The 23,720-nt window shown below is 40.0% G+C and overlaps 1 protein-coding gene across 1 annotated transcript; it reads right to left on the bottom strand.

Annotated features, from left to right (window-relative positions):
* Nucleotides 1-17,466: 17,466 nt before the first annotated feature.
* LOC135149474 (uncharacterized) lies at nt 17,467-22,720 on the bottom strand. Its single transcript, XM_064085199.1, has 6 exons — nt 22,654-22,720; nt 20,919-21,064; nt 18,766-19,107; nt 18,470-18,556; nt 17,672-18,022; nt 17,467-17,568 (listed from the first exon to the last, which is right to left on the bottom strand). The coding sequence occupies exons 1-6, from the start codon at nt 22,718-22,720 to the stop codon at nt 17,524-17,526; spliced, it is 1,038 nt and encodes a 345-aa protein (XP_063941269.1). The 3' UTR covers nt 17,467-17,523.
* Between the last annotated feature and the right edge of the window lie 1,000 nt (nt 22,721-23,720).

A 23,720-nucleotide genomic window follows, 5' to 3' on the forward strand; every position in this document is an offset into this window, starting at 1 on the left:
GAATTGTGTAGCATGACAATGTTACACTTTGTCATACCGAATTTGAATTGGCATGACATTACCATGCATTGTCATACCGAATTCAATCAGTATGACATTGCTATGAATTGTCATACCGAATTCATACTGTATGACATTACTAAACATTGTCATACCACTCCATGACTTAACCTGCAAGTCATATGTCATGCTATGGATTGTCATACCGAAAATTGCAGCATGACAATGTCCTGCTATGTCATACCGATTTCTATTTCAGCATGACATGAGCTCACATTGTCATACTGATTTCATTTGTAGCATGACATTAGCTCACATTGTCATACTGATCTTTGTAGCATGGTCATACCAGCTTTGTCATACAAGTTCAAGGTGTTGCCTATAAATATGGCTTCAACCTCTTCATTTGTTCTTGTTCATTGCCTTGTAAACTTTCAAGTTGTTTGTAACTTGCTATTCGTTAAATCCACAGTTTCCTGTGCTTTGATCATTCGGTTGTTTTAATCACTAAACTAGAATAATCCTGTCGAATTTATTCTACGAATTTTAGTGGACATTAAAACGAACCTTATTAATTATATAACGACTTAAAACATTGTTATATTAATTAATTAAAATCTGATTAACAAGTTTATTTCAAATCAGATTATTCCGCCGCGATTTTTAGTGACGATTGTATTCAACCCCCCCTTCTACAATCGTTTCAGGACCTAACATGGGTCCAATTGTATTGTACCGCACTTTTAACTTCTTCCCTTGCGCTTTTTTCATCACTACCTTACGCATAGCACAAACACTTCACGACGGTTCCAGTTGTCCATGTTCTTCCAGTGTGTGTAGTACTTTCGGTAGGTTGTGGAGCTGTCTGCTGTGGAGCAATAGTGTCTTGTGGAGCTTCTTCAGCAGTAGGTTCCTCTTTAGACTAGTTCTTCTTAGGTGATTTCCCTTTCTTTGTCATTTCTCCTGTATTAACCAAGTGGAGATAATTGCAAGGCACAAATACACTAAATATTATCAGAATACACTAAACACTAAACAAGCACAAATACACTAAACATTAATAGAATTAACAGAATACTCTAAATATTAATACAATGGGAATTCTTAAACACTAAACAAGCACCAATACATTTAATATCATCAAATTGCATAAAAGAATTCTTTGAAACACTAAACACTAAACAGCAAGCACACAAAACACTAAATATTATGAAATTACAAATGATTAATTCTTAAGCCGAATTTCCTCGCCATCCACTCGTTGATTGCCAACACTAGCTTCATCATCGTCGGCACTAACATCAACTTTAGGGATTTCATAACAGAATGGGGAATTTTCTAGGATCGTGCCTCCAAGATCATCCTCATTGAAAATCTCATGATAATCTCTAGTCGTTGAGTTTAATACGACTGACCAACAGGAATCAACGGGATCTTCGATGTAAAAAACTTGCTTCACTTGATCAACAGACACATATTTGTCATTCTTGTGGCCTTGTCGACTAAGGTCCACAAGTGTGAAGCCTAGTTCATCAGCCTTGATGTCTTTGTCGTTGTCTGCCCATCTACACAAGAACAATGGGGCTTGAAACGCATGGTAATCCAATTCTCATATTTCTTCAATTCTTCCATAAAATGTCATGTCACATTCCACGGGATTTAAATCCTTCGCACTAGCAACTTGGATTGTCTTCACAGTTAAACTAACTCCACTATTTTGTACAACCCTCACATCATCTCGCTCCTTTGTGAAATATCAGACACCATCAACTAGATAGCCTTCGTATGTCAAAACGATAAATGATGGTTTCGCCGCAAGCCACCTTATTGTCTCAGACACACCTCCATTCACATTCAATTCAGTGCAGACCTGTTCTTGAAACCAATCAGCAAAGAGCCTGTTGTGCTCCCCGATCATCCACTGAATAGGTTTATTCTTCTCTTCGTAAATTCTTTCCAACAGATCTTTATGCCTCCTTTAATTTAAAAAATATTAACATTAAATGACATACATCTTCAGTTTATAAGTTACTTATAATAACAGTATGTAAATTATTATTTATAAGCATGTTCCTAAATTATGACCATTGCTATCTTCTCAATATCCTAAATTATGACCATTCCAAAATTTATCATAGGAGTTTATTTGGTCTTTTAGTTTAAGCTAATGAGTATTAAGAAATAACAAACTGGCCAGATAGACTATCCATGTTAATCACCTAATAGCTGCAGGGTACCCTGCAATGTGACTGCTAACTATATTTAGGATTTCAGCAGTCATACTCTGGCAACTACTTAAAAGTAATTAGCAGCTTTAGTAGACTTACATATTATAAAGTAATTAGCCAGCACAGTCAAATCATATTACTTCAAATTGTTTGAGGTCCCTGCACAGCTAGACTCATATATATAAACATTTTTAGTCAAATCATAATACTTCAAATTATCAGCAGGTTCCATCATAGCGGTATTGTATAGTTAACACGGGACAGAGGAGTGTGCCCTTCATTATTAATATATGGCTAATTACTGAATATATGGATGCACTAATTACTTTATTTCAGTAGACTTACTGAATATATGGCTGCACTTCAATGTTGTTTAAGAGGACATGTAAATGTGCCTCGTCTCGTTATTTTTCTTCTATAGATTTCACTGTTGCAGCCGATAAACGACCAGAAAGCTTGTCCTGGTCTTTAGGAATACCAGCAGTACTTGTGCAACTCTCTCTCACAAACTCTGCGCAAAATTCTGCAGATTCTTCGCCAAGATATCTTTCAGCTATGCAACCTTTTGGAAAATAACGATTTCTCACGTAACTTTTCAATACTTTATTGAACCGTTCAAATGGAAATATCCACCTATAGAACACCGGTCCACATAAACGCAATTCCCTCACCAAGTGCACTATTAAATGTATCATTACATCAAAAAAAGAGGGTGGGAATATTTTTTCAAGCTCACATAAGGTCAGTACTACATCAGCCTGCAGTTTACCAAGTTTTGATATGTATACCACTTTGTTGCACAGAGTATTGAAAAACAAACACAATTGTATGATGCTAACTCTAACATTTTTTGGTAGTACGGAACGAATTGCAACCGAGAGTAATTGTTGAAGCTGGAGTATATGGCAGTCATGGGACTTGAGCCCGAACAACTTTTGATCACGCATTGATACACAATTTTTGATGTTCGAGGAATGTCCAAAAGGTAGTTTCATTGATGAGAGTGATTTGAGCACTTTTCTTTTTTCGGCTTTTGTTCGAGTAAATGAGGAAGGAGGCTGAAAACTTCTTTTTTCTCCTTTTTCGGGAGCTAAATCAGTCATAACCCCTATTTCCATCATATCAAGCCTAGATGCCTCGCTATCTTTGGACTTGAACTTCAAATTTAACAACGTCCCAACTAGACTAGCGCACACATTTTTCTCGATGTGCATAACATCGAGACAGTGGCGAACATGATGGAACTTCCAATATTCCAACTCAAAGAATATTGACTTCTTCTTCCAAGGGCAGTCCACCTTCTTTGACTTTTTCACTTTGTTTCCGAAAGAAAATTGAATTTTTTCTTGTTGCTCTAACACCTGCTGTCCAGAAAGTGGTGGTAGTGCCTGCCCAAGCTCTTGTTCACCGTTAAAGGCTGCCTTCTTCCTCCTATATGGATGATGTCTAGGCAAATACCGACGTTGACCTTTGTTATAGAACTAAAAACGGGGGTGAGCGATTCGTGCTTTGGACTGGTCTCGGTGCGAGATGCCTACGTATCTTCTGCGTGGAGAAGAATCAAGTCCAAAACGTAGTTCTAGTTATGAGGGGTAGAGCCCTTTATATAGGCGCTTCGGAGTCAGAAGTGGGACGGAAGTACGATTCCGTGTATCAGACTTCTTATCGAAGTATGCCTCGAAGCAAGAGATAAGATAGAACTCTTATCCTCTTATTGTTGACGTTTATCCGAACTTCTGAATATTTATCTGCTAGAATCAGATGTATTATAGAATTTGGACTTATAACTGGACCTCTGACTGGGCCTCTATTAATTAATTACGAAATTAATTAATATTTAAGAGCCTCAGGCCCTATTTAACTGGGCTTTAGTGTTCTTGGGCTTTTAATATCTAATAATAATTAAATATTACTTCTGACCCATATCATTTGCCCCCCAACTTTCGACAAGTTTTGTAAAAACTTTTCAAAAGTTGCTGAGTCCTCATCGGCTTTCTGAGCTCCTGATTCATATATCATGCGAGAAAGCTAACTTCTGCAAATTCCCATCGTCCAAGGTCTGAAGTTCCATAAATAGCGCAAGGATCTCACCGATCTTGACTACTTTGAAACAATTCGAGAGATGATTCGAATTGACTGTACAGTAAAGATAGATCTGTTTCGTATCCTTCGGGATCGTACTTCATTTTTGATTGGAGTATCGGAAGACATGAGTCCTTCTTTTGACTTTTCGAGTCGTTTTCATGACACTACGAGTCTTTTTATTGGTACAACAAGTATTCTTCAAAATTACGTTTGTAATGGTACTTTCGAGCACTTTCGTATTTTTTCAGGGCTAAATTCAAATTAATTGGAATTTTTATGATTAAATTCCAATTTTCTTAGAATTTTTCGAGCCTTTAAATAATTTTCAAAATATATTTGAAATTAAAATTTCAATTTTATGATTTTTCTTGTATTTTTCCCTATTTTCGGAATTTTTGGGACATTTCTTTTAAGAATTAAATAATTCTTTAATAGAAATTCATCCCTCTCCCTGAGATGCTCCCTTGGCGTGGGTACCCCCGCCAAGGAAGCACTTTAGCTTGCCACGCCTAGGAGTTATGTCTCCTGGGCGTGGTTGGTTGATGTCTTGGTTGTTCTGCCTCCTTGGCGTGGGTACCCCCGCCAAGGAGGCATTTTAGCATGCCACGCCTAGGAGTTATGTCTCCTAGGCGTGCTTGACGTAGCTTCCACTGTGACATGCTTCCTTGGCGTGGGTACGCACGCCAAGGAGACTAATTCCATACCACGCCTAGTGGCAATGCCTCCTAGGCGTGGTTGACTTCAAGGCCTTTACATAGGCTTCATTTGTTAGTGCTTCCTTGGCGTGGGTACACCCGCCAAGGAGGCACAATTATATACCACGCCTAGGAGAGATGTTTCCTGGGCGTGGTTGAAATTAGGGCCTTCACAAGGCTTCATTTGTTAGTGCTTCCTTGGCGTGGGTACACCCGCCAAGGAGACACAATTATACACCACGCCTAGGAGAGGTGCCTCCTGGGCGTGGTTGATTTTAGGGCCTTCACCAGGCTTTACTTGTTAGTGCTTCCTTGGCGTGGGTACACCCGCCAAGGAGACACAATTATATACCACGCCTAGGAGAGATGTTTCCTGGGCGTGGTTGAAATTAGGGCCTTCACGAGGCTTCATTTGTTAGTGCTTCCTTGGCGTGGGTACACCCGCCAAGGAGACATATTTATACAAACTTCATTTTCGCTAGAATTTTCATTTATTTTTCGTAATAAATAGCATTTTTTGCTCAATTAGCAAAGTGCCCTAGGCGTGGCTACCCCCGCCAAGAAGACCATTAATTTGGCACGCCTAGGGGTGTGATGCTGCTATATGCTGTGGGCCTCAGTCTAGAACTCGTCAGGCCTATATTATTTAGTTTTTTTTTTTTTTTCTTTAAATTTTTCAAGTGTCTTCAAGAATTCTCTCGATTCTTCTGGAAGGGGTTGGTCTTTTCAAATTTATGGGCTTCCCGCCTTTGACAAGGCTTGATGACCGGCCCAAGGCCCATTGTACGGGCTGTAGCCAGTTCATTTTAGGGTTTACCGGCAAGTGAACCGGTTGTGGATTGCCTATATAATGAGTGACTGAGAGTTCATTTCTCATTTCACTCCAAAGTTTCCAAGTTTAAGTGCTAGAAAGCCCTCCCAAACACTCTCAAAAAATTCTCTAGTTTCTCGGCGAATTCTTAGGCGTATCTCCGGTAATCTTCAAGTTCTTTCCAGATTCCGGCCGATATTCAAGGGTTTTCCAGTTTTCCGGGCGATCTTCAAAAATTTCCCAGGTTCCGATCAATCTTCATCTTTTCTTCATCAGTTTCTGGGTTTCATACCTTCATCCGAAGAAGATCAATGGCTGATTCTGCATCATCACAGCAATCTCAACTTTCTCCGGCTGCTAATGCTCGTGTTCGGCGAGGTAAAAAATCCCTCGTCCATGCTAGCGTTGTTTCATTACGTGATTTACTTAGCGAGTTTGGTCAGGCTTTTCCCAACCTTCATCATCTTGAGGCATATAATCACCCATCTAAATACAAACAAAAGGATGTAGATATAATGGCTAAGTTATTTGGGATTGAGCATCCGTATAGGGCCGTGGCTCCAGGCCCAAATGATAGGGCTTGCTACCCTAGGCCTGGGACCATTAGGGTTTATAAGGAAATGTTTTACGCGGGCTTTAGGCTTCCCCCTCCAATGTTTGTTTATAGGTTGTTGGCCGAGGATGGGCCAATGAGGTCCCTCAAGTTAGGGGTTGAAGAAGAGGCGGCCATTAAGGTTTTAACGGCCGACAATCTTCACCATTGTTCGCTGTTAATCTCCGAGGCATCGCTTCAATTGCACGGGCTTAGCGATTTGGGCCCTGAGGGTATGCCCTTTTTATACCTTGCCTATATATGTATATGTTTTTTATGTGATGGCATGGACTGGGCCTCTAATTTTTCATGATCTTCCTTTTCAGCCCAAGTTGCTTTGGGGAGCATTTTCCAGAAGCGGGAAACCGCTGCGCAGAAGGCCGTGCCCACTGAGGTTTCGCGCACCAAACGGCCCAGGAAGGAAGGGGGAACTGGGCCTGTAGAGCGGGTTCCAGCTTTTTTAAGCCCACGGACCACGGCCATAGACGAGGATTCCAGTCCTTATGTGGTCCAGTGGGGCCTTCTGAATAACGATACTGTGGTCGGTGATTCTCGGGCCGCCACAGAGTGGTCCAAGAACGTGGTCACTCCGCGGGATAGGGCCCATGTGGTCGAGTCTTCGGAAGACCTCCAGATCGAAATGCTGGGGGCCCAAGCTGTGGCGACCGTAAGTTTTCGAAATTCTTACTTAGCGATATTTTTTGTTCCTTATTATTTTCAAACTTAAGGTCTTTCTTAATAGTCTTCTTTGTTTCGCAGGTTAACACCTATTTGCAAGCCGCTGTTCATAACTTGAAGGCGGTCAGGGCAGAGAAAGCGATCGCGGAACGCGACCGCGATCGCTACTTCGATTCCTCGACTGCTAACTTTGAGCAGTTCAGAAGGGTGGAGGCTGAGCTGGTGGCTGAGCAAGAGAAGGTCCGCACCCTGGAGGCGGAGCTGGCGCGCACGCGCGCGGAGGCGATCGAGGACTACAAAAAGTCCAAGGAATTTGACGACCTTTTGGCGGCGGAGTATGATGCCAGCTTCCCGGAGACTTTCACCCTGTGTTGGGAGTCGATTATCGCGGAGTTAAGCTCCAAGATAGAAGGGGTTTCACTAGAGAAGTTCCCCGTCCCTCCTATCCCGGGGAAGGCTCCTGCTTCTCCGATCGACCTCGAGGAGGAGGTGCTCGGGGATTCTCACCCTGTCGACTCCCAAGATGGAATCCCCCAGGATGAAGTTCACTCCCCCATGGCCGAGGACGCGGCGAAGGAACCCGAGAATGAGGGGGAGGTTCCAGAAAAGGTGGCGGACGCCAAAGAAGGGGATGACGTCTTTGACGACGATCTCCCTTAGATAGTTTTTATGCCCTGCGTGGCTCAACCCTTGTAATTATTTAAATTCTAGAACTTGCACCCTTCGGGGTTAACTTTATTAACTTATTTATTTAAGTTGCTCTTGTTTCGTATTTTGCAATTTGTGCCTTTAACATTCCTTACTTAGAATATTTTAGGCCAACTTTTATAAGATTTGCTAGTTCAAACCTCGACATAGTCCACTTGGGATTTTAACTTACATGAATCTAAGTAGTTCATACTTAGAATTTCAAAACTCCAAATTGTCTTAAGATGACCCTTCAGGGTTATTCGACTTTTGATCGTCATATTTTAACTTGGGATTTACTTAGAGCCTTTTCTTTGCCCTGAGTTTTTCATGCTCAGGATGTTGTATAAATTAATCGAAGACATTTGGCAGAATCAAGGCTATGAATCCTCAGGACTTTATTATTATAGTAAAAGAAATAACTATCTCTGGAAATCAACTACATGGCAGTGGTCAACATGACCTTATTTTATGATAACTACTAACTTCTGTTATCACAGAGTAGACATTAAATATAATATATCTTTAAGTTGGTTGCATGCCAACTCCTGGGAACTTCAACTCCTTCCAAGGTCTGGAGCTTGTATGAGCCGTGGCCTGCGACAGCCTTAATTTGGTAGGGGCCTTCCCAATTTGGAGCCATCTTGCCTTTGGGACCTACCCCTGAAGCCTCAATTTTTCTAAGTACCAGATCTCCTTCCCTGAAATATCGCTCCTTAACCCGTAGGTTATAGTAATAGGAAGCTCGTTTCTGGTTTTCCACAATCTTAGCATGAGCTTCGTCACGAATCTCATCAATCATATCAAGTGCAAGTCTCATACCTTCCTCGTTGGCTTCTGGCTCATATTGTTGTACCCTTGAGGAGGTGTGAGTGATTTCAAGGGGCACAACTGCCTCAGCTCCATAAGCTAGCTGAAAGGGGGTTGCCCCAGTTGAAACCTTACAAGTTGTTCGATACGCCCATAGTATGGGGAGTATCTCATCGGCCCACGATCCCTGGGCTTTCTCAACTCTTTTCTTCAGTCCATCAAGGATTATCCTATTGGCCACCTCAGCTTGTCCATTAGCTTGAGGATGGGCAACTGAAGTGAAGCGTAACTCAATCGAGTAATCCTCACAATATCCTCTAAACTCAGCATTATTGAACTGAGTCCCATTGTCGGTAACCATGACTCGAGGTATTCCGTACCTGCAGATAATGTTTTCCCACACGAATTGAGCAACTTGCTTGGTGGTTATCTTGGCCAACGGCTTGGCTTCAATCCACTTGGTGAAATAATCAATCGCAACCAATAGAAACTTTCTCTGCGCGCTAGCAAGTGGAAACGGTCCAAGAATGTCCATCCCCCACATTGCGAAGGGGATAGGAGTATTGATAGATGTCAGCATCTCAGGTGGCTGTCGTACAACAGGTGCAAACCTTTGACAACGATCACACCTTTTCACATAGTCTTGAGCGTGCTTCAGCATATCTGGCCAATAGAATCCAAGGCGAGTCACTTTATGAGCCAATGCTCTTCCACCAAGGTGTTGGCCACATACCCCTTCATGAACTTCTCTAAGGGCTTCCCGAGCCTCATCCGGCCTCAAACATCTTAAATAAGGGATCACAAACGATTTTCTATATAAGACCCCCTCAATGAGTACATACTTAAGGGCCCTTACCTGTAACTTTCGTGCTTCATCAGCATTAGGCGGCAGATGACCACTTTGTAAATACAACTTAATCTCATCCATCCAAGTGTCCCTTATGTCAATGGGGGCAATTAACTTTGCTTCGATGCTAGGGGTTCTTAAAACCTGATAATAAACGCTTCCTGAGCATACCTCATCATCGGAGGATGCAAATTGCGATAAGGCATCAGCCTTGGTGTTCTCCTCCCTTGGCACATATTCTACCAAGCATTCTTCGAATAGTGCCATCTGGGTCTTTACAATCCTTAGATATTTTAGCATAGTCTCCTCACGGGCTTCAAACTCACCATTCACTTGGAAGACTACAAGCTTTGAGTCACCACAGACCTTCAAATTCTTTACCCTCAAGGTTCTGGCTAGGCCAAGTCCAGCTATCAATGCTTCATACTCTGCTTCATTATTGGTGGTCGGAAAGTCTAGCTTAATAGCATATTCCACAGTAAAGCCATCAGGGCTTTGGAGTACAAGTCCTGCACCACTACCTTTTGTTTTTGAAGCCCCGTCAAAAAATAGTAGCCAATATTCTTTAGGTTTTTCTTCCTTAGTGGGTTCTTCTACCTTGTTTCCTTGCCCCCCGACTTCCTGGTTGTTAATGGTGCATTCAACTAGGAAGTCAGCTAAGGCCTGAGCTTTAATCGCTGTTCGAGGTTTGTATCGGATATCAAATTCTCCGAGCTCAATGGCCCACTTAATCAATCTTCCACTAGCCTTAGGGCTATGTATAACATTTCGGAGAGGTTGGTCTGTCAGGACTTCTATCTTATGAGACTGAAAGTAAGGTCTCAACTTCCTCGAGGCCGTAATCATGGCCAAAGCAAACTTTCGATCACTGAGTAATTGAGCTCCGCTCCATGCAGAACCTTGCTCACATAGTATACTGGTTTCTGGACTTCGGATTCCTCCCGAACCAAGACGGCACTTAGCGCTTGTTCCGAGACAGCTAAGTATACATACAGGGTTTCGCCCTCTACGGGTTTTGATAAGAGTGGTGGCTCTGCCATATATTTCTTTAGATGTTCGAAGGCCACTTGGCTCTCATCCGTCCATTCAAAGTTCTTAACCTTCTTTAATGCTTTGAAAAAAGGCAAGCACTTGTCTCCTGACTTGGATACAAACCTTCCCAAGGCTGCAATTCTTCCTGTCAATTTCTGAACATCCCTTACACTCTTTGGGGGTTCCATATCCAGGATAGCTTTTATCTTGTCGGGGTTGGCTTCAATACCACGCTTTGAGACCATTAGACCTAGGAACTTCCCAGAACCGACCCCAAAGGCACACTTAGCTGGGTTTAACATCATCTTATGCGTCCTCAGGACTTCAAAGGCCTCTTTAAGGTGTTCAAGGTGATCCGCTTTGTTCAAGCTTTTCACCAACATATCGTCTACGTATACCTCCATAGTCTTTCCAATCAGATGTTTAAACATCTTGTTTGCAAGGCGTTGGTACGTTGCTCCTGCATTCTTAAGTCCAAAGGCCATAACCAAATAACAAAATACACCAAAGTCAGTGATAAACGATACCTTGGGTACATCGTCCTTGTCCATCCGGATCTGATTATATCCGCTGAAGCCATCCATGAAGCTCAGCATCTCATGGCCAGCGGTGGCATCTATTAACGTGTCTATCCTTGGAAGAGGGAAACAATCCTTGGGACAAGCATCATTCAGATCAGTGAAGTCTACACACATCCTCCATTTTCCATTGGCCTTCTTGACCATAACAGGGTTCGCCAACCATTCTGGAAATTGTATCTCTTCGATAAAACCTGCTTCCAACAACTTATCGACCTCCTGTTTAATGGCCTCTTGCCTTTCAGGGGCGAAGTTCCTTTTCTTCTGTTTAATAGGTTTCCTCGCGGGGTTCACATTCAACTTATGTGTTATGAATGAGGGGTCAATCCCTGGCATATCAGCTGCTGTCCAAGCGAAAACATCACGGTTGTTCCTCAAGAACCTCACAAACTCTTGTTTCAAATCTTCCTGGAGTAATGCTCCAACATAAGTGACCTTTTCAGGTTCTTCTGTATACAATTGGATTGGAACCAAATCGTCGGCAGGCTTGCCTCTCCTTTCCTCTTCTTCTCGGACATCAAGATCCTCTATAGGTAATACTTGCCCCCCGGCTCCTCCAGATCTTAATGCCCCAATATAACAGCTTCGGGCCATTTTCTGATCTCCTAATTCTTCCCCAATTCCGTTCCTAGTCGGGAATTTGATCTTCATGTGGTAAGTAGATGGGATTGCTTTAAAAGCATGTATTCCAGTCCTCCCAAGGATGGCATTATAGGTTGATGAGGCTTTAACAACCAAGAAATTTACCATGCACGTGGCTTGTCTGGGTTCGGTACCCATAGTTACCGGAAGTTGGATCATGCCTTCAATTTTGGTTTCCACATTGTTGAAGCCATATATAGGCATGTCTGAGGGTGTTAACTGAGTATCAGAATACCCCATCTTTTCATAAGCATCATAGAACAAGATATCTACCGAGGCTCCATTATCAACAAGCACTCTCTTTACAGACGAGTTTCCAATCACTGGGGTAATTACTAAAGGGTCATCATGAGGAAATTTCACCTTTTCAAGGTCGATATTGTCGAATGCTAGAGCATAATTGATTTTTGCCCGCTTCGGAGGTTCTCCAACTATGTTCATTACTTCCCTTGCATAAGCCTTTCTTGAATTGCTTGACGTGCCTGCAGCCGTAGGTCCTCCGGAGATTATATTAATAACAGGCCCTCGAGGCTGAGTTCTTTTGTCATCGTTGTCTCTTCCGCGATTATCACTGTCTCGATGATTCTTGTCTCCATCCTTGGTAAATTTGGATAACTTGCCTCTTCGGATCAAGAACTCAATCTCATCCTTCAACTGCCGGCAATCATCGGTCTTATGTCCTGTATCTTTGTGAAATCGACAATATAAATCTTTGTTACGTTTCTCCGGATCGGTCCTTATAGGCTTCGGCCATCTAACACTTTCATCCTTCTCAATTTCCAACAGGATTTGACTCCTTGGGGCGTTAAGCCTGGCATACTCAGTAAACCTCGGCCCCATCTTCTTTTTAGCAGGCGATTTTTCCTCATCTTCCTTCCGGGAGTACTTATTCTCAGCATTATACTCCGTATCATTCCCACGCTTCTTGAAGTTGGTATTCGGTCCCTGATTGCTCTGGGATTTTCTCAAACTTTCCTCCGCCTTTATATATTTTCCGGCTCTCTCTTGCAAATCGTTCATATTGTCCGGAGCCCTCTTGGCTAGAGATCGGCGAAAATTGTCATCAGTGGTGCCTTGTTGGAGTGCAATCATGGCTACCTTCTGATCTAGATCTGGGACCTTCAAGGCTTCTTTGGTAAAACGATTCATATACTCTCGGAGCGATTCGTTCTTACCTTGATGCAAATTCATTAGAGAGGCAGAGCTCTTAGCGTGTGTTTTGCTTCCAACAAACTGCCCTATGAAAGCCCTGCTCAAGTCAGCGAAACAAGAGATAGAATTAGGGGGTAGGCGACTATACCAATGTTGGGCCATCCCACTCAAGGTTTGGGGAAAAGCGCGGCACTTGATTGCTTCAGTGACGGGCTGGAGTAACAGAGCGTTCATGAAGGTCCGAACATGATTAGCGGGATCGCCCGTGCCATCGTAAGCTTTAATGGTTGGGAGCTTGAATTTTCGGGAAATCCTTGCACCCATGATTTCTTGCGTAAAAGAGGGAACCGGGTTATCAGGATCGCCTGCTGGTGACAGGTGAATCTGATTCATCACGGTTTGACGAGGGTTTTCATCCCTAGATTCTGGGGGTTGCATCCTTGCCTGGTCTCTTTTTAACCGTGCGATTTCCTCTTCATAGGCCCGGATCCTTTCCTCATAAGTTATTGGCCCCCGGGGCTCATTGGTTTCTTGCCTATGGCGGCGTCGACGGTGCCGAGTATGATCGGTTTCTCTCCTCCTTCGAGGGGGGGTATAACGCTCTTGCTCCGACTCGGAGGAGTCGTAATCAGTTACGTGCACATAGTCGTCACCCGTGCCTCCACGGGTGGTTGTCGTGACGGTTGAGTAATGCGTGCCGGCGTCGGTGACGGTTGCAATTACTCGAGTCAGAGGGGGCAGCGAGCCAAAAGTCAGGGGTGCGGTAGTTTGAGCGATCGTCGTACCGAGCGGGAGGGAAGTAGTTACAGGAGTTGATTCAGTCGAGACTCCGGTGGTGGTTCGACCGCGTGGAACGTGGATTTCAGAACGTGGTCCGGTTGGGTTCGTCATGGTTGTTGTTTCTGTCCCACAGACGGCGCCAAATGTTATAGAACTAAAAACGGGGGTGAGCGATTCGTGCTTTGGACTGGTCTCGGTGCGAGATGCCTACGTATCTTCTGCGTGGAGAAGAATTAAGTCCAAAACGTAGTTCTAGTTATGAGGGGTAGAGCCCTTTATATAGGCGCTTCGGAGTCAGAAGTGGGACGGAAGTACGATTCCGTGTATCAGACTTCTTATCGAAGTATGCCTCGAAGCAAGAGATAAGATAGATTTCTTATCCTCTTATTGTTGACGTTTATCCGAACTTCTGAATATTTATCTGCTAGAATCAGATGTATTATAGAATTTGGACTTATAACTGGACCTCTGACTGGGCCTCTATTAATTAATTACGAAATTAATTAATATTTAAGAGCCTCAGGCCCTATTTAACTGGGTTTTAGTGTTCTTGGGCTTTTAATATCTAATAATAATTAAATATTACTTCTGACCCATATCAACCTTGATAACATATTTTCCTACTATAAGGTAAATATTTAACTACGCTATCGTCACCACATACCGGACACCCCAAATAACCCTTATTGACGCACCCGGACAGATTTCCATATGCCGGAAAGTCATTTATCATCCACATAAGAACTGCCGTTAAAGTAAATAGAGATTTATTGTTCGCATCATATACATTCGGTCCACCTTCTTCCCAAAGCTTCTTCAAATCATCTATTAACGGTTGTAAGAACACGTCAATATTGTTTCCTTGTTCATGTGGACGGAGATGGTGAATCGAGGTCACGCGATTTCTAGGGTTCTTGAGAGCAGAGAGGCTTTGTGTCGGGAGCTTTTTGTTTTAAGAGGGCTGGGTGTGTGTCTGAATGTGTTTTGTGTATGTGTATATGTTTTAAGTTTGTTTTAATTATTTTATGTTATGTTTTTTGATTTATATCTGTATTGTGTTGGATTGTAATGTGTTGGGGTAATTTTAATTTGTGTGTGTGGGGGGGGGGGGTAGTTTCAATTAGTTTAATATTTTAATTTAGGGGAATATATAAATTATATATTTAATGGATTGTAATGTGTTGGGTAGTTTTAATTAGTTTAAAATTATATATGTATATATCATTTTGCATTTTAATGATTTTGATTATATAAATATTTATATGTATGTATTTGTGGTTAAATGATTTTAGTTTAAAGATTTATATAATGAATATTGGAGGGAGATGAAATTTGTTTAAGGGAGGGAAGTTGAAATTTTACAAGGGAGGGAGATTTTTGATAAGGGGGGAAATGGGGGTGTGAGAATGGTGGATTTTTTTTTTAAACACGCACCTTACACATCAGTTGCATAAATAACTGATGTCTAAAGCACTTTAACACATCAGTTTAAGTGAAAATGATGTTAAAAGCATTTTAACATCAGTGGCAATTCTAACTGATGTCTGAAGTGCGATGTCTATTCCACTTTTTCTAGTAGTGTGGTTGTTGTTGTATAGGGGAGTGTTGTGGTGTTTGCTGAGGTGATGGTTGTGGGGATTGATGTGGTGAATGTTGAATTTGAAGTGGTTGAGGTTCATTCTGTGGTGGTTGTTGAAGTTGCAGTTGCAGTTGTTGTTGTTGTTGTTGTTGTTGCTGTTGGTGCAGTTGAGCCACTTGAAATTGATAAGGCATCAACTGAGCGTTGAACCTTTCAGACATGTAAGGAGTGACCATAAGAGGAATGTGGTTGTACTTAGTGGCTTTGGCAAGCTTGTTGATCAGCTTGAGACTCGTCTGTTTGACATTGACCCTCTCAGAGTTGAAGTAGAAGTTCTTATCAGCTTCGGTCATCTTGTCATTCAAAAACAGCATAAGGAATCGTAGATAGAAGCATTCAAATTTAGGGTTGTTATCCACATTCCGATTCCCGAGAGGACCTAGCTTTCTCAGAATCTCCTTCAGAATGATTTTCCCAAAATCAATTGGACGATTGAAAGCTATGCAGAATCCAAAGACTTGTAGAATATTGGTGACGTTGTGAGAGTTTCTACGATCAGTGGGAGGGAAAATTTTAGCCAAAGTGTCGAAGAAGATCTCCCATTCGGGTTTCAGATTGCCCTTACTCATCTTAGGCAGATTGATCTCACCTTGGTACCGAATAGTCTGAAAGAACTGTACCAATTCAGGTTCTTCAGAAATATGAGCAAAGTTCCCCCGAGGGAATCCCAAAATACGATTCACATCATCAGATATAATCGTGATACTCCTACGTCTATTGACGTCTGCTAACCTTATATCACTAGTCATCCTGTAGCTTTCCAACAGAATAGTGCTAAGTGCTGTAGAGTAGAAGTCATAAAGTGGTTGAACTTGTAACTCCGCTGAAGCAGTGATAGTGGTACTTGCCAGACATTGCTCATTTAAGAATATTATCCAGTGTCCGAATCTGTTAGGAACAGCATCAGGGTCCTGGAAGCAGTTGTAGTTAGTCCCGACAATTTTGAATTGGCCAACCATTTTGTTAATTAAAAAATTAATTAAACGAGAATTTTTCAAATAAAATGATAATTCTCAAATGTCTCGCAAATTTCACATAATAATTAATTTAACGATTATTTAATTAATTAATAATTCGAAATATTAATTAATTCTGAATTAAAATTTAATTAGTTTTAACGGTTTGCAAATTCAAAACCAAGTGAGGTTAGGGTTCCAGAAACAGTCCCAATGGTCTCGAAATCTCCACAAAGCTCGAAAACCCCAAATCTTTCAAGAACACAGAAAAGGGGTTTTGAAATAACACTTTCAAATCGATACACGAATGGCAGATTAGACTTATAATCAGGCGAATACACACATGCAACACAGTACCAGTTCGATTAAACCCAAAAACGCAGCAAAAACCGATCGAAAATCAAGTGGATTAATTTGAAATTTTGGCAGAGTTTCTGTAGGAACAGCACAAAATAATCAAACCAGCAAGTTGTACGTTACTTGAAAATGAGGAACCGAGGCCCGAGCAAGTTTTGTGATAAAAACTTGAAAAACCGTGAGTTCGTGCGTGTGTATTTGCGTGTATAGCTCAGAGGAAGAACACTACAAGAAACAGGGCTATCAGCGACCGACTAGCAGCGACCGATGTGCGTCGCTAATAAGCAACAGCGACCAAACGCAGTAGCTATATCCTGTCGCATAAAAACTGGTCGCTAAGATGCATATCAGTGACAGCTATTAGCGACCGCCCAAAATAGCGACAGCCAACTGCGACCGCCAGTCGCAAATCCGAGTCAGCGTGAGTGTAACATTTGTCCACGTGTCTGCGACCAATTTCGCGACCGAGTTTAGTCGCAGACTCAACGACCGGTAATGGCTACCGAGATTGGTCGCTATATCAGCGACAGAATTTTGTTACAGAACGCCGTTGCTAACTATAGCGACAAGTATTAGCGACCACATTCCGTAGCTGATTTGTGTTCAGTCTGCGTCAGCTTCTAGCTACCAGTTGCAGTAGCTAACAGTTGCCACTGGTATTAGCGACCAGATGCAGTAGCTGATGTGTTTTTAAGTGCTTTTCCATATTTTTATAGAATATTTTCGCCTGCTTTCCCAATATACAACATTCACAAAAACCAAATAGTTAATTTTTCCTGACATAATACAATATATAACTTTGCTTAAATTCTGATAACCAACTCGAATAAAAATTCAAATGTTAAAGTTAACATCATCCAAGAAAAATTTTAAAAAAAACATAATATGTTCTAGTTCTGTCCAAGTACGCAACTACAGTCTGGAAATACAAAATACAACCATAACCTCAGCATACTAAGTTCCGCCAGACTCGTCTTCTTGATCATCATGGCGAGATCCCTGACATTAACAGATAAATAAAAAGTTACATTATGCAAGGTATATATTATGAAAAAGAAGTTACTCTGACAGAAAATTAAGTTAACTTTACTAAACAATATACCTCAGTATCATCCGCACGACGTGATGCAGCTGCCGCCTCCACTGCACGAGCTAATGCCCCAGGATCTATAGCTCCCAGATGCTCGCCTAGTATAAGAAGAAGCTCTTGATTTTGGCATATGGCTCTCACACAGTCAGCCGCAGTATGACTAGACAGATGGCTTGATGACTGCGAAGATTGAGTGCTACCTGAGCCATTGAATGAGCCACTAAAGGATGGGCGTTGTCGCTGTCCTTGACCTTTGACATAATTTTTCTTCACAATAGAAGCCGTCTCCCACAACTCCTGATCAAAATCAGGACGCTCAGTGCCCTCAGGATAGCGCTCATCAAACAAACGACGATAATTTTCCTGTTATCACATTAACAATAAAATTGTTATAAAAAATTTGACAATATTCTAACGAGTAAATAGCAATTTGATGGCCTGTAAGATCAAATTTTTGTAGTTTAATGACCTTGATTTAGTTAGCAAGAAACTAATTTTAACGAACTTGTGATAACGACACTGAAATACTTTGGGTGCTTAATAGATTTGTGATTATGGATTATAATATATATAATAGAAATGATTGGCAGTCCAGGAAATATAAAATTTATAAGAAAATAGGGATATTAGCCGAATTGACCACAAAACATTAAAATAGCTATAAGTTTACAAGCCTTCGAAATGCTAAAACTAAGTCAGGAAATCAAATTGTAATTTACTCACTTAACAGATGATGTTAAACTTAATCATTAAGAATTTGGTAAGCTTCAAACAAGTGATTTGAATTTTAATGAAAAGTTTCGGTATTACCGCTGTATTAATAGCATCTGGCAGACCATCACGAGTAGCCACGTAAACATCCACCCAGTCAATAGAAACTCCCGGGGACTGAGACTCCTACACAAAATATAATCAACATCTATAAGGACTGCTACCATACATCTACAACAAGCAAACTACAAACAGTTAAACCAACAGGTCACGTATGTACTTTTATATCCAACATTTTCATAATACCATTAGACTATGCAAGCTATCTAATCAAAGCCTTGTTTTAAGTACTGATATTACAGTGTAATATATATTGACCTAGACTTCGTGCATACCTTAGTAGTGATATGCTGCAACTGAGAAATACTGCCGCCCTTATATGTGCCTTTGGCCTTTTGACCACCTGCTAATCTGTTACTAGAGGCAGTAGAACTCATCTTCAGCCAGTCTTCTTCCGTCCATTTTTCACACATCTGAGTCCATATATGAGCGCTGCACCACCAGGGGTTATACTTATGCATATACAACTCTCCTCCTTGAGTTGGATAGTCAATGTTAGCATTGTACAGGGCTTTCGCGCGTTCTTTTGACAAATTATCTTTAGTGCGGGCAGCACACTTCTGCCAAAATATAGTAGAAATCGTTGCACTGTTCTCATCTTCCCACTTGTAACGTTTCTGCATTGATACAACATTGAATAATTCCAATTCAAATTCCAGTGCTTTCATTTTATATCTTTTTTCTATTTACTGTCATCAAAATATTTGGTAACACTTGAAACTGAATATTTGAAATGTAGACGTTAGAATTTGCCTTTTATTTAATTGAACATTTTGAAAAAGATGTCCTGGATTTCGGGATCTGAAATGCTGAAGGTCAGCTACTGATATACTAATGGGTTGTGGTGGCCCTTGGGATAATGATACTAATTGTAGAGGCGGATAGCTGAGAAAGGGACGGAAGATTACATGAGCGATCACTCGGATCTGAGTACTAATTACATTTCTTGATTGTTTGCTCTATTTTGCTAGTAGTTACTAGTTACACAATTATTACTGATATCACCTTCTCTGGCACTATGGTTTATTATTTATTATTACGCTACTGTTTATACCAAATCAGATCACCATCTCTACTCTTTCGTATATATGTTAGTCCAATATTATGATGCTCCTCCTTTATTGGCTGCAAGTACCCAGTTCTTTATATACTCTTATCTTGGGGCAATTAAGGATGTCATATTCTGGTAGTCAGTTGGGCTTTTCCTATGGCATATTATGATTTTGGAAGAAGATGCAGTAAAACCAATGAGCAATCATTATATATGTGGATTTCTAGTTAAAGGTTATAGTATGCAAGAATCACTGTTTAATAGTTAGATGTCTTCCGTCTTGCATAATTATATTGTATATTGTCATAGACTCATAATGATACGAGTATGATAAATAAATATTGTTGATCATGTATAGTAGTTACTCTTATATTGCAAATATTGCATATTTTTTGAATGGAAAGTCATATAATCTCATCTTTGGGAGGCAATTTACCTGTAGAAGTTTTCTACTGTACTTAAACTATAAATGTCAATGTTAGTCCTCGAAATTTTATGAACCATAAATGTTAATGTCAGTCATTAAAATTTCAAGAAAACAGGAAGATACCTAGTGCATCTATACAGGGATTATTCTATATCTGTACACAAGCACAATAATTAATATTTTATTAGAATCAGGTAAAACTGAAGATATGAAAGTATTTAATATTTTAAGATACTTGTAATCATCATACTACAACCTATACCAAAAAGGTCCAAAACACACCAGGTGTGTGATTCCCTCAACGAACAATTAAGATTTTTTAAAAGCTTGGCCTTCAGAGGAATATCTAACATGTGATTAAATCCATAGTTATGTAATTTACATAACTGAACGACAATAACAATAACTATCGCAATAGAACGTTACAAACCTCTCAAGGGAGAAATAGAAATTGAAACAGCACTGAGGACCGAAACCTGAACTTTCCTCCTGCGATACAGTGTTGAAGCCTAACCGAAGCCCTAATGCTGAAGATTTATTTATATATTTTTTTAAATATGCAGAATCACGTATTCACATTCTTGTTTAGGTCTAATCTTACTAAAGCGAAATACATTCTTTAAACAGTATGTATTTTTAGTGAATGACTGATCAAGGCTTACACTTAGCTTCTTTAAAAAAAAATAAAAGAAATTATTGTGGTCTATGATCTAACAATTTATTAAAATGACATACTCCTTGCCAACAGTTCTTTGTGCTGATCATCACTATTGACTAACATTGGCACAATTAATATCAGTATTAAAATGACATACTCCTTGGCTGCAATAGTCTATTACTAACTCCAGAAACATCACTATTTGATAATGGAATTAAAGAACAAGTATAGGTCTGCTTTATAAACCAGTACTTAATTTGCGCCTCAGTATATAAAGTAATGAAAATTATACCTGGAATTCTGCCCACACAGCATCCTTGTGGGCGGCAGGTGTGCTAGCCCACGTAATTGCAGGAGTAGGCCAGTTCTGAAGGCATAACTGAGAGATACACTTCACAATTCTATGATCTGCGAAATCACTATCATATACAACATTTCCTCATTAGAAGTAGATATGTTATAATATTTAAAATGAAATTCTCAGTGCTTGCAAGAATAGATACGTACGTGGTATTAGCGATTAAGGAATTCGCCGTCGCGGAAGGCGGTCGCTATTGATTAATATTAGCGACCGAGTTGCGGTCGCTGATAAATTTGGTCACTGATAGCTATTTTTCTTGTAGTGGAAGATGAAGTTAGAAAATGAAAAGACAATCAATTATATTGTCTTTGGGGGTTTTGAAATACGGTAAGACAATCAGGCCGATTGTCTTGCCGATTCAAAACTCGGTAAGAAGCGTACAGAGGAAGACATATGAACTCGGTAAGACAATTTTAAAAATTGTCTTGCCAAGTAATTAAAAAGAAAAACAAAAATCGGTAAGACAATATCATACATTGTCTTGCCGTTTGAATAATAAACATAAAAACCGTTTAAAAAGCTCGGTAAGACAATTATTTAGATTGTCTTGCTGAGTTTTTCAACAGAAAAATACAGAAAAATAATATATAAAATTATGATTTTTGATTTATTTTTAAAATGAAACCTTTTGCACATTAAATCAAAAATCGATAATACAGCAATATTATATATTACACATATATTTTTGTAAAATTCAACTATAATTAAATATAAATACTTATGATCTTAACTTTAATTCATAAAAATGAATTAACTTAAATTCAAATATTTATGCTTAATTAATTTTGAAAAATACAAAAATAAATACAAATAATTATCTAAATGCTTAAAGATTGATACAGGGGAGTATGCAGGCATTTAGAATATTACAGATAAACATATAAACATGCATAATTACACAGATAATTATCAAATAATATACAGACAATCATATAAACTCTAATAAAATACCTATAATTACACAGACAATTCACAAAATTATATAAAAATATATAAAGCATATGAAAAATATATACACTGAGAATCATGTCATATTTAACGTCCCTAGCTCACAAATCAACTTAGGGAAAGTGGATTCATCAAGTGGTTTAGTGAAGATGTCAACGATTTCATTAGCCATGGATACAAAATGTAACACCACCGTACCATTCATGACATGTTCTCGAATAAAATGATACCTGATATCTATGTGCTTGATTCTGGAATGTTGAACCGGATTGTTGGAAATGGCTATAGCACTTGTGTTGTCACAAAATATTGGAATTTTTTCGACAGAAATACCATAATCATTCAATTGGTTTCTGATCCACAGTATCTGAGCAAAACAGCTACTAGCGGCTATATACTCAGCTTCAGCATTAGAAGTAGACACTAAATGTTGCTTCTTACTCTATCAGGAAACGAATCAATGTCCTAGAAATTGACAGCTTCCAAACGTACTTTTCCTATCAATCCTGCATCCTGCATAATCAAATCTGTATAGCCGGTTAAGTATTCTTAGGGTACCAAATACATAAACCAGGTGTACCCTTAAGATATCTAATGATTCTTTTGACGGCTATAAGATGTGATTCTTTAGGGTCAGATTGGAACCTAGCACACAAACATGGTGCAAACATAATATCTGGTCTACTAGCAGTGAGATAGAGTAAAGATCCAATCATACCTCGATAGCTTGAGATATCAACTTTCTTACCAGATTTATCCTGGTCAAACTTTGCGGCAGTGGCCATGGATGTCTTTGCTGAAGAAGAGTCTTCCAGATTGTACTTTCGCAGAATATCTCTGACATATTTTGATTGGCAAATGAAAATGCCATTTTCCTTTTGGCTTACCTGAAGACCAAGAAAGTAAGACAGCTCACCCATCATACTCATTTCATAATTGCTCTACATTAACTTAGCAAACCTCTTGCACAAGTTATCGTTAGTGGAACAAAATATAATATCATCAACATATATTTGTACAAATATTATATTATTATCATGCAATTTGTTGAAGAGAGTTTTGTCTATGACACCTCTAGTGAAATTATTTTTAATAAAAAACTCAGAGAGAGTGTCATACCATGTCCTTGGTGACTGCTTGAGTCCATAGACAGCTTTGAATAAGAAGTACACAAAATCAGCAAATTCTGGATTATCAAAGCCAGGGGCTGTTCCAGATATACTTCTTCTTCTAGCTTTCCATTCAGAAATGCACTTTTCACATCCATTTGATAAACCTTGAAGTTGGAATGTGCAGCAAATGCAAGAAATATTCTGATGGCTTCAAGACGAGCAACTGGAGCATAGGTTTCATCATAATCAATTCCTTCCTCTTGGAAATAACCTTTTGCGACTAGTTTGGATTTGTTTCTCACAACAATGCCATCACCATTTAACTTGTTACGGAAGACCCATCTAGTTCCAATCGCAGACTTTCCTTTTGGCCTTGGAACCAGGGCCCAGACTTCTTGTCTCTCAAATTGATTGAGTTCTTCTTGCATGGCAAGAACCCAATTAGGATCAGCAAGTGTTTAATCCACTTTCTTTGGTTCTAATTGTGATAGAAAACCAGAGAATAGACATTCATTTGTCGTAGCACTTCTAGTCCTTACACCAGCATCAGGATCACCAATAATAAAATCAAAAGGATGATCTCTGCTCCAAATCTTTTCCCTTGGAAGTTGTGTCCTTGATGATTTAGATGTATTGTCAGTAAGCTGACGTGTATGACTAGTTGATCCACCAG

This window comes from Daucus carota, chromosome 9, assembly GCF_001625215.2.
Source record: "Daucus carota subsp. sativus chromosome 9, DH1 v3.0, whole genome shotgun sequence".
Taxonomy (NCBI): Eukaryota; Viridiplantae; Streptophyta; class Magnoliopsida; order Apiales; family Apiaceae; genus Daucus; species Daucus carota.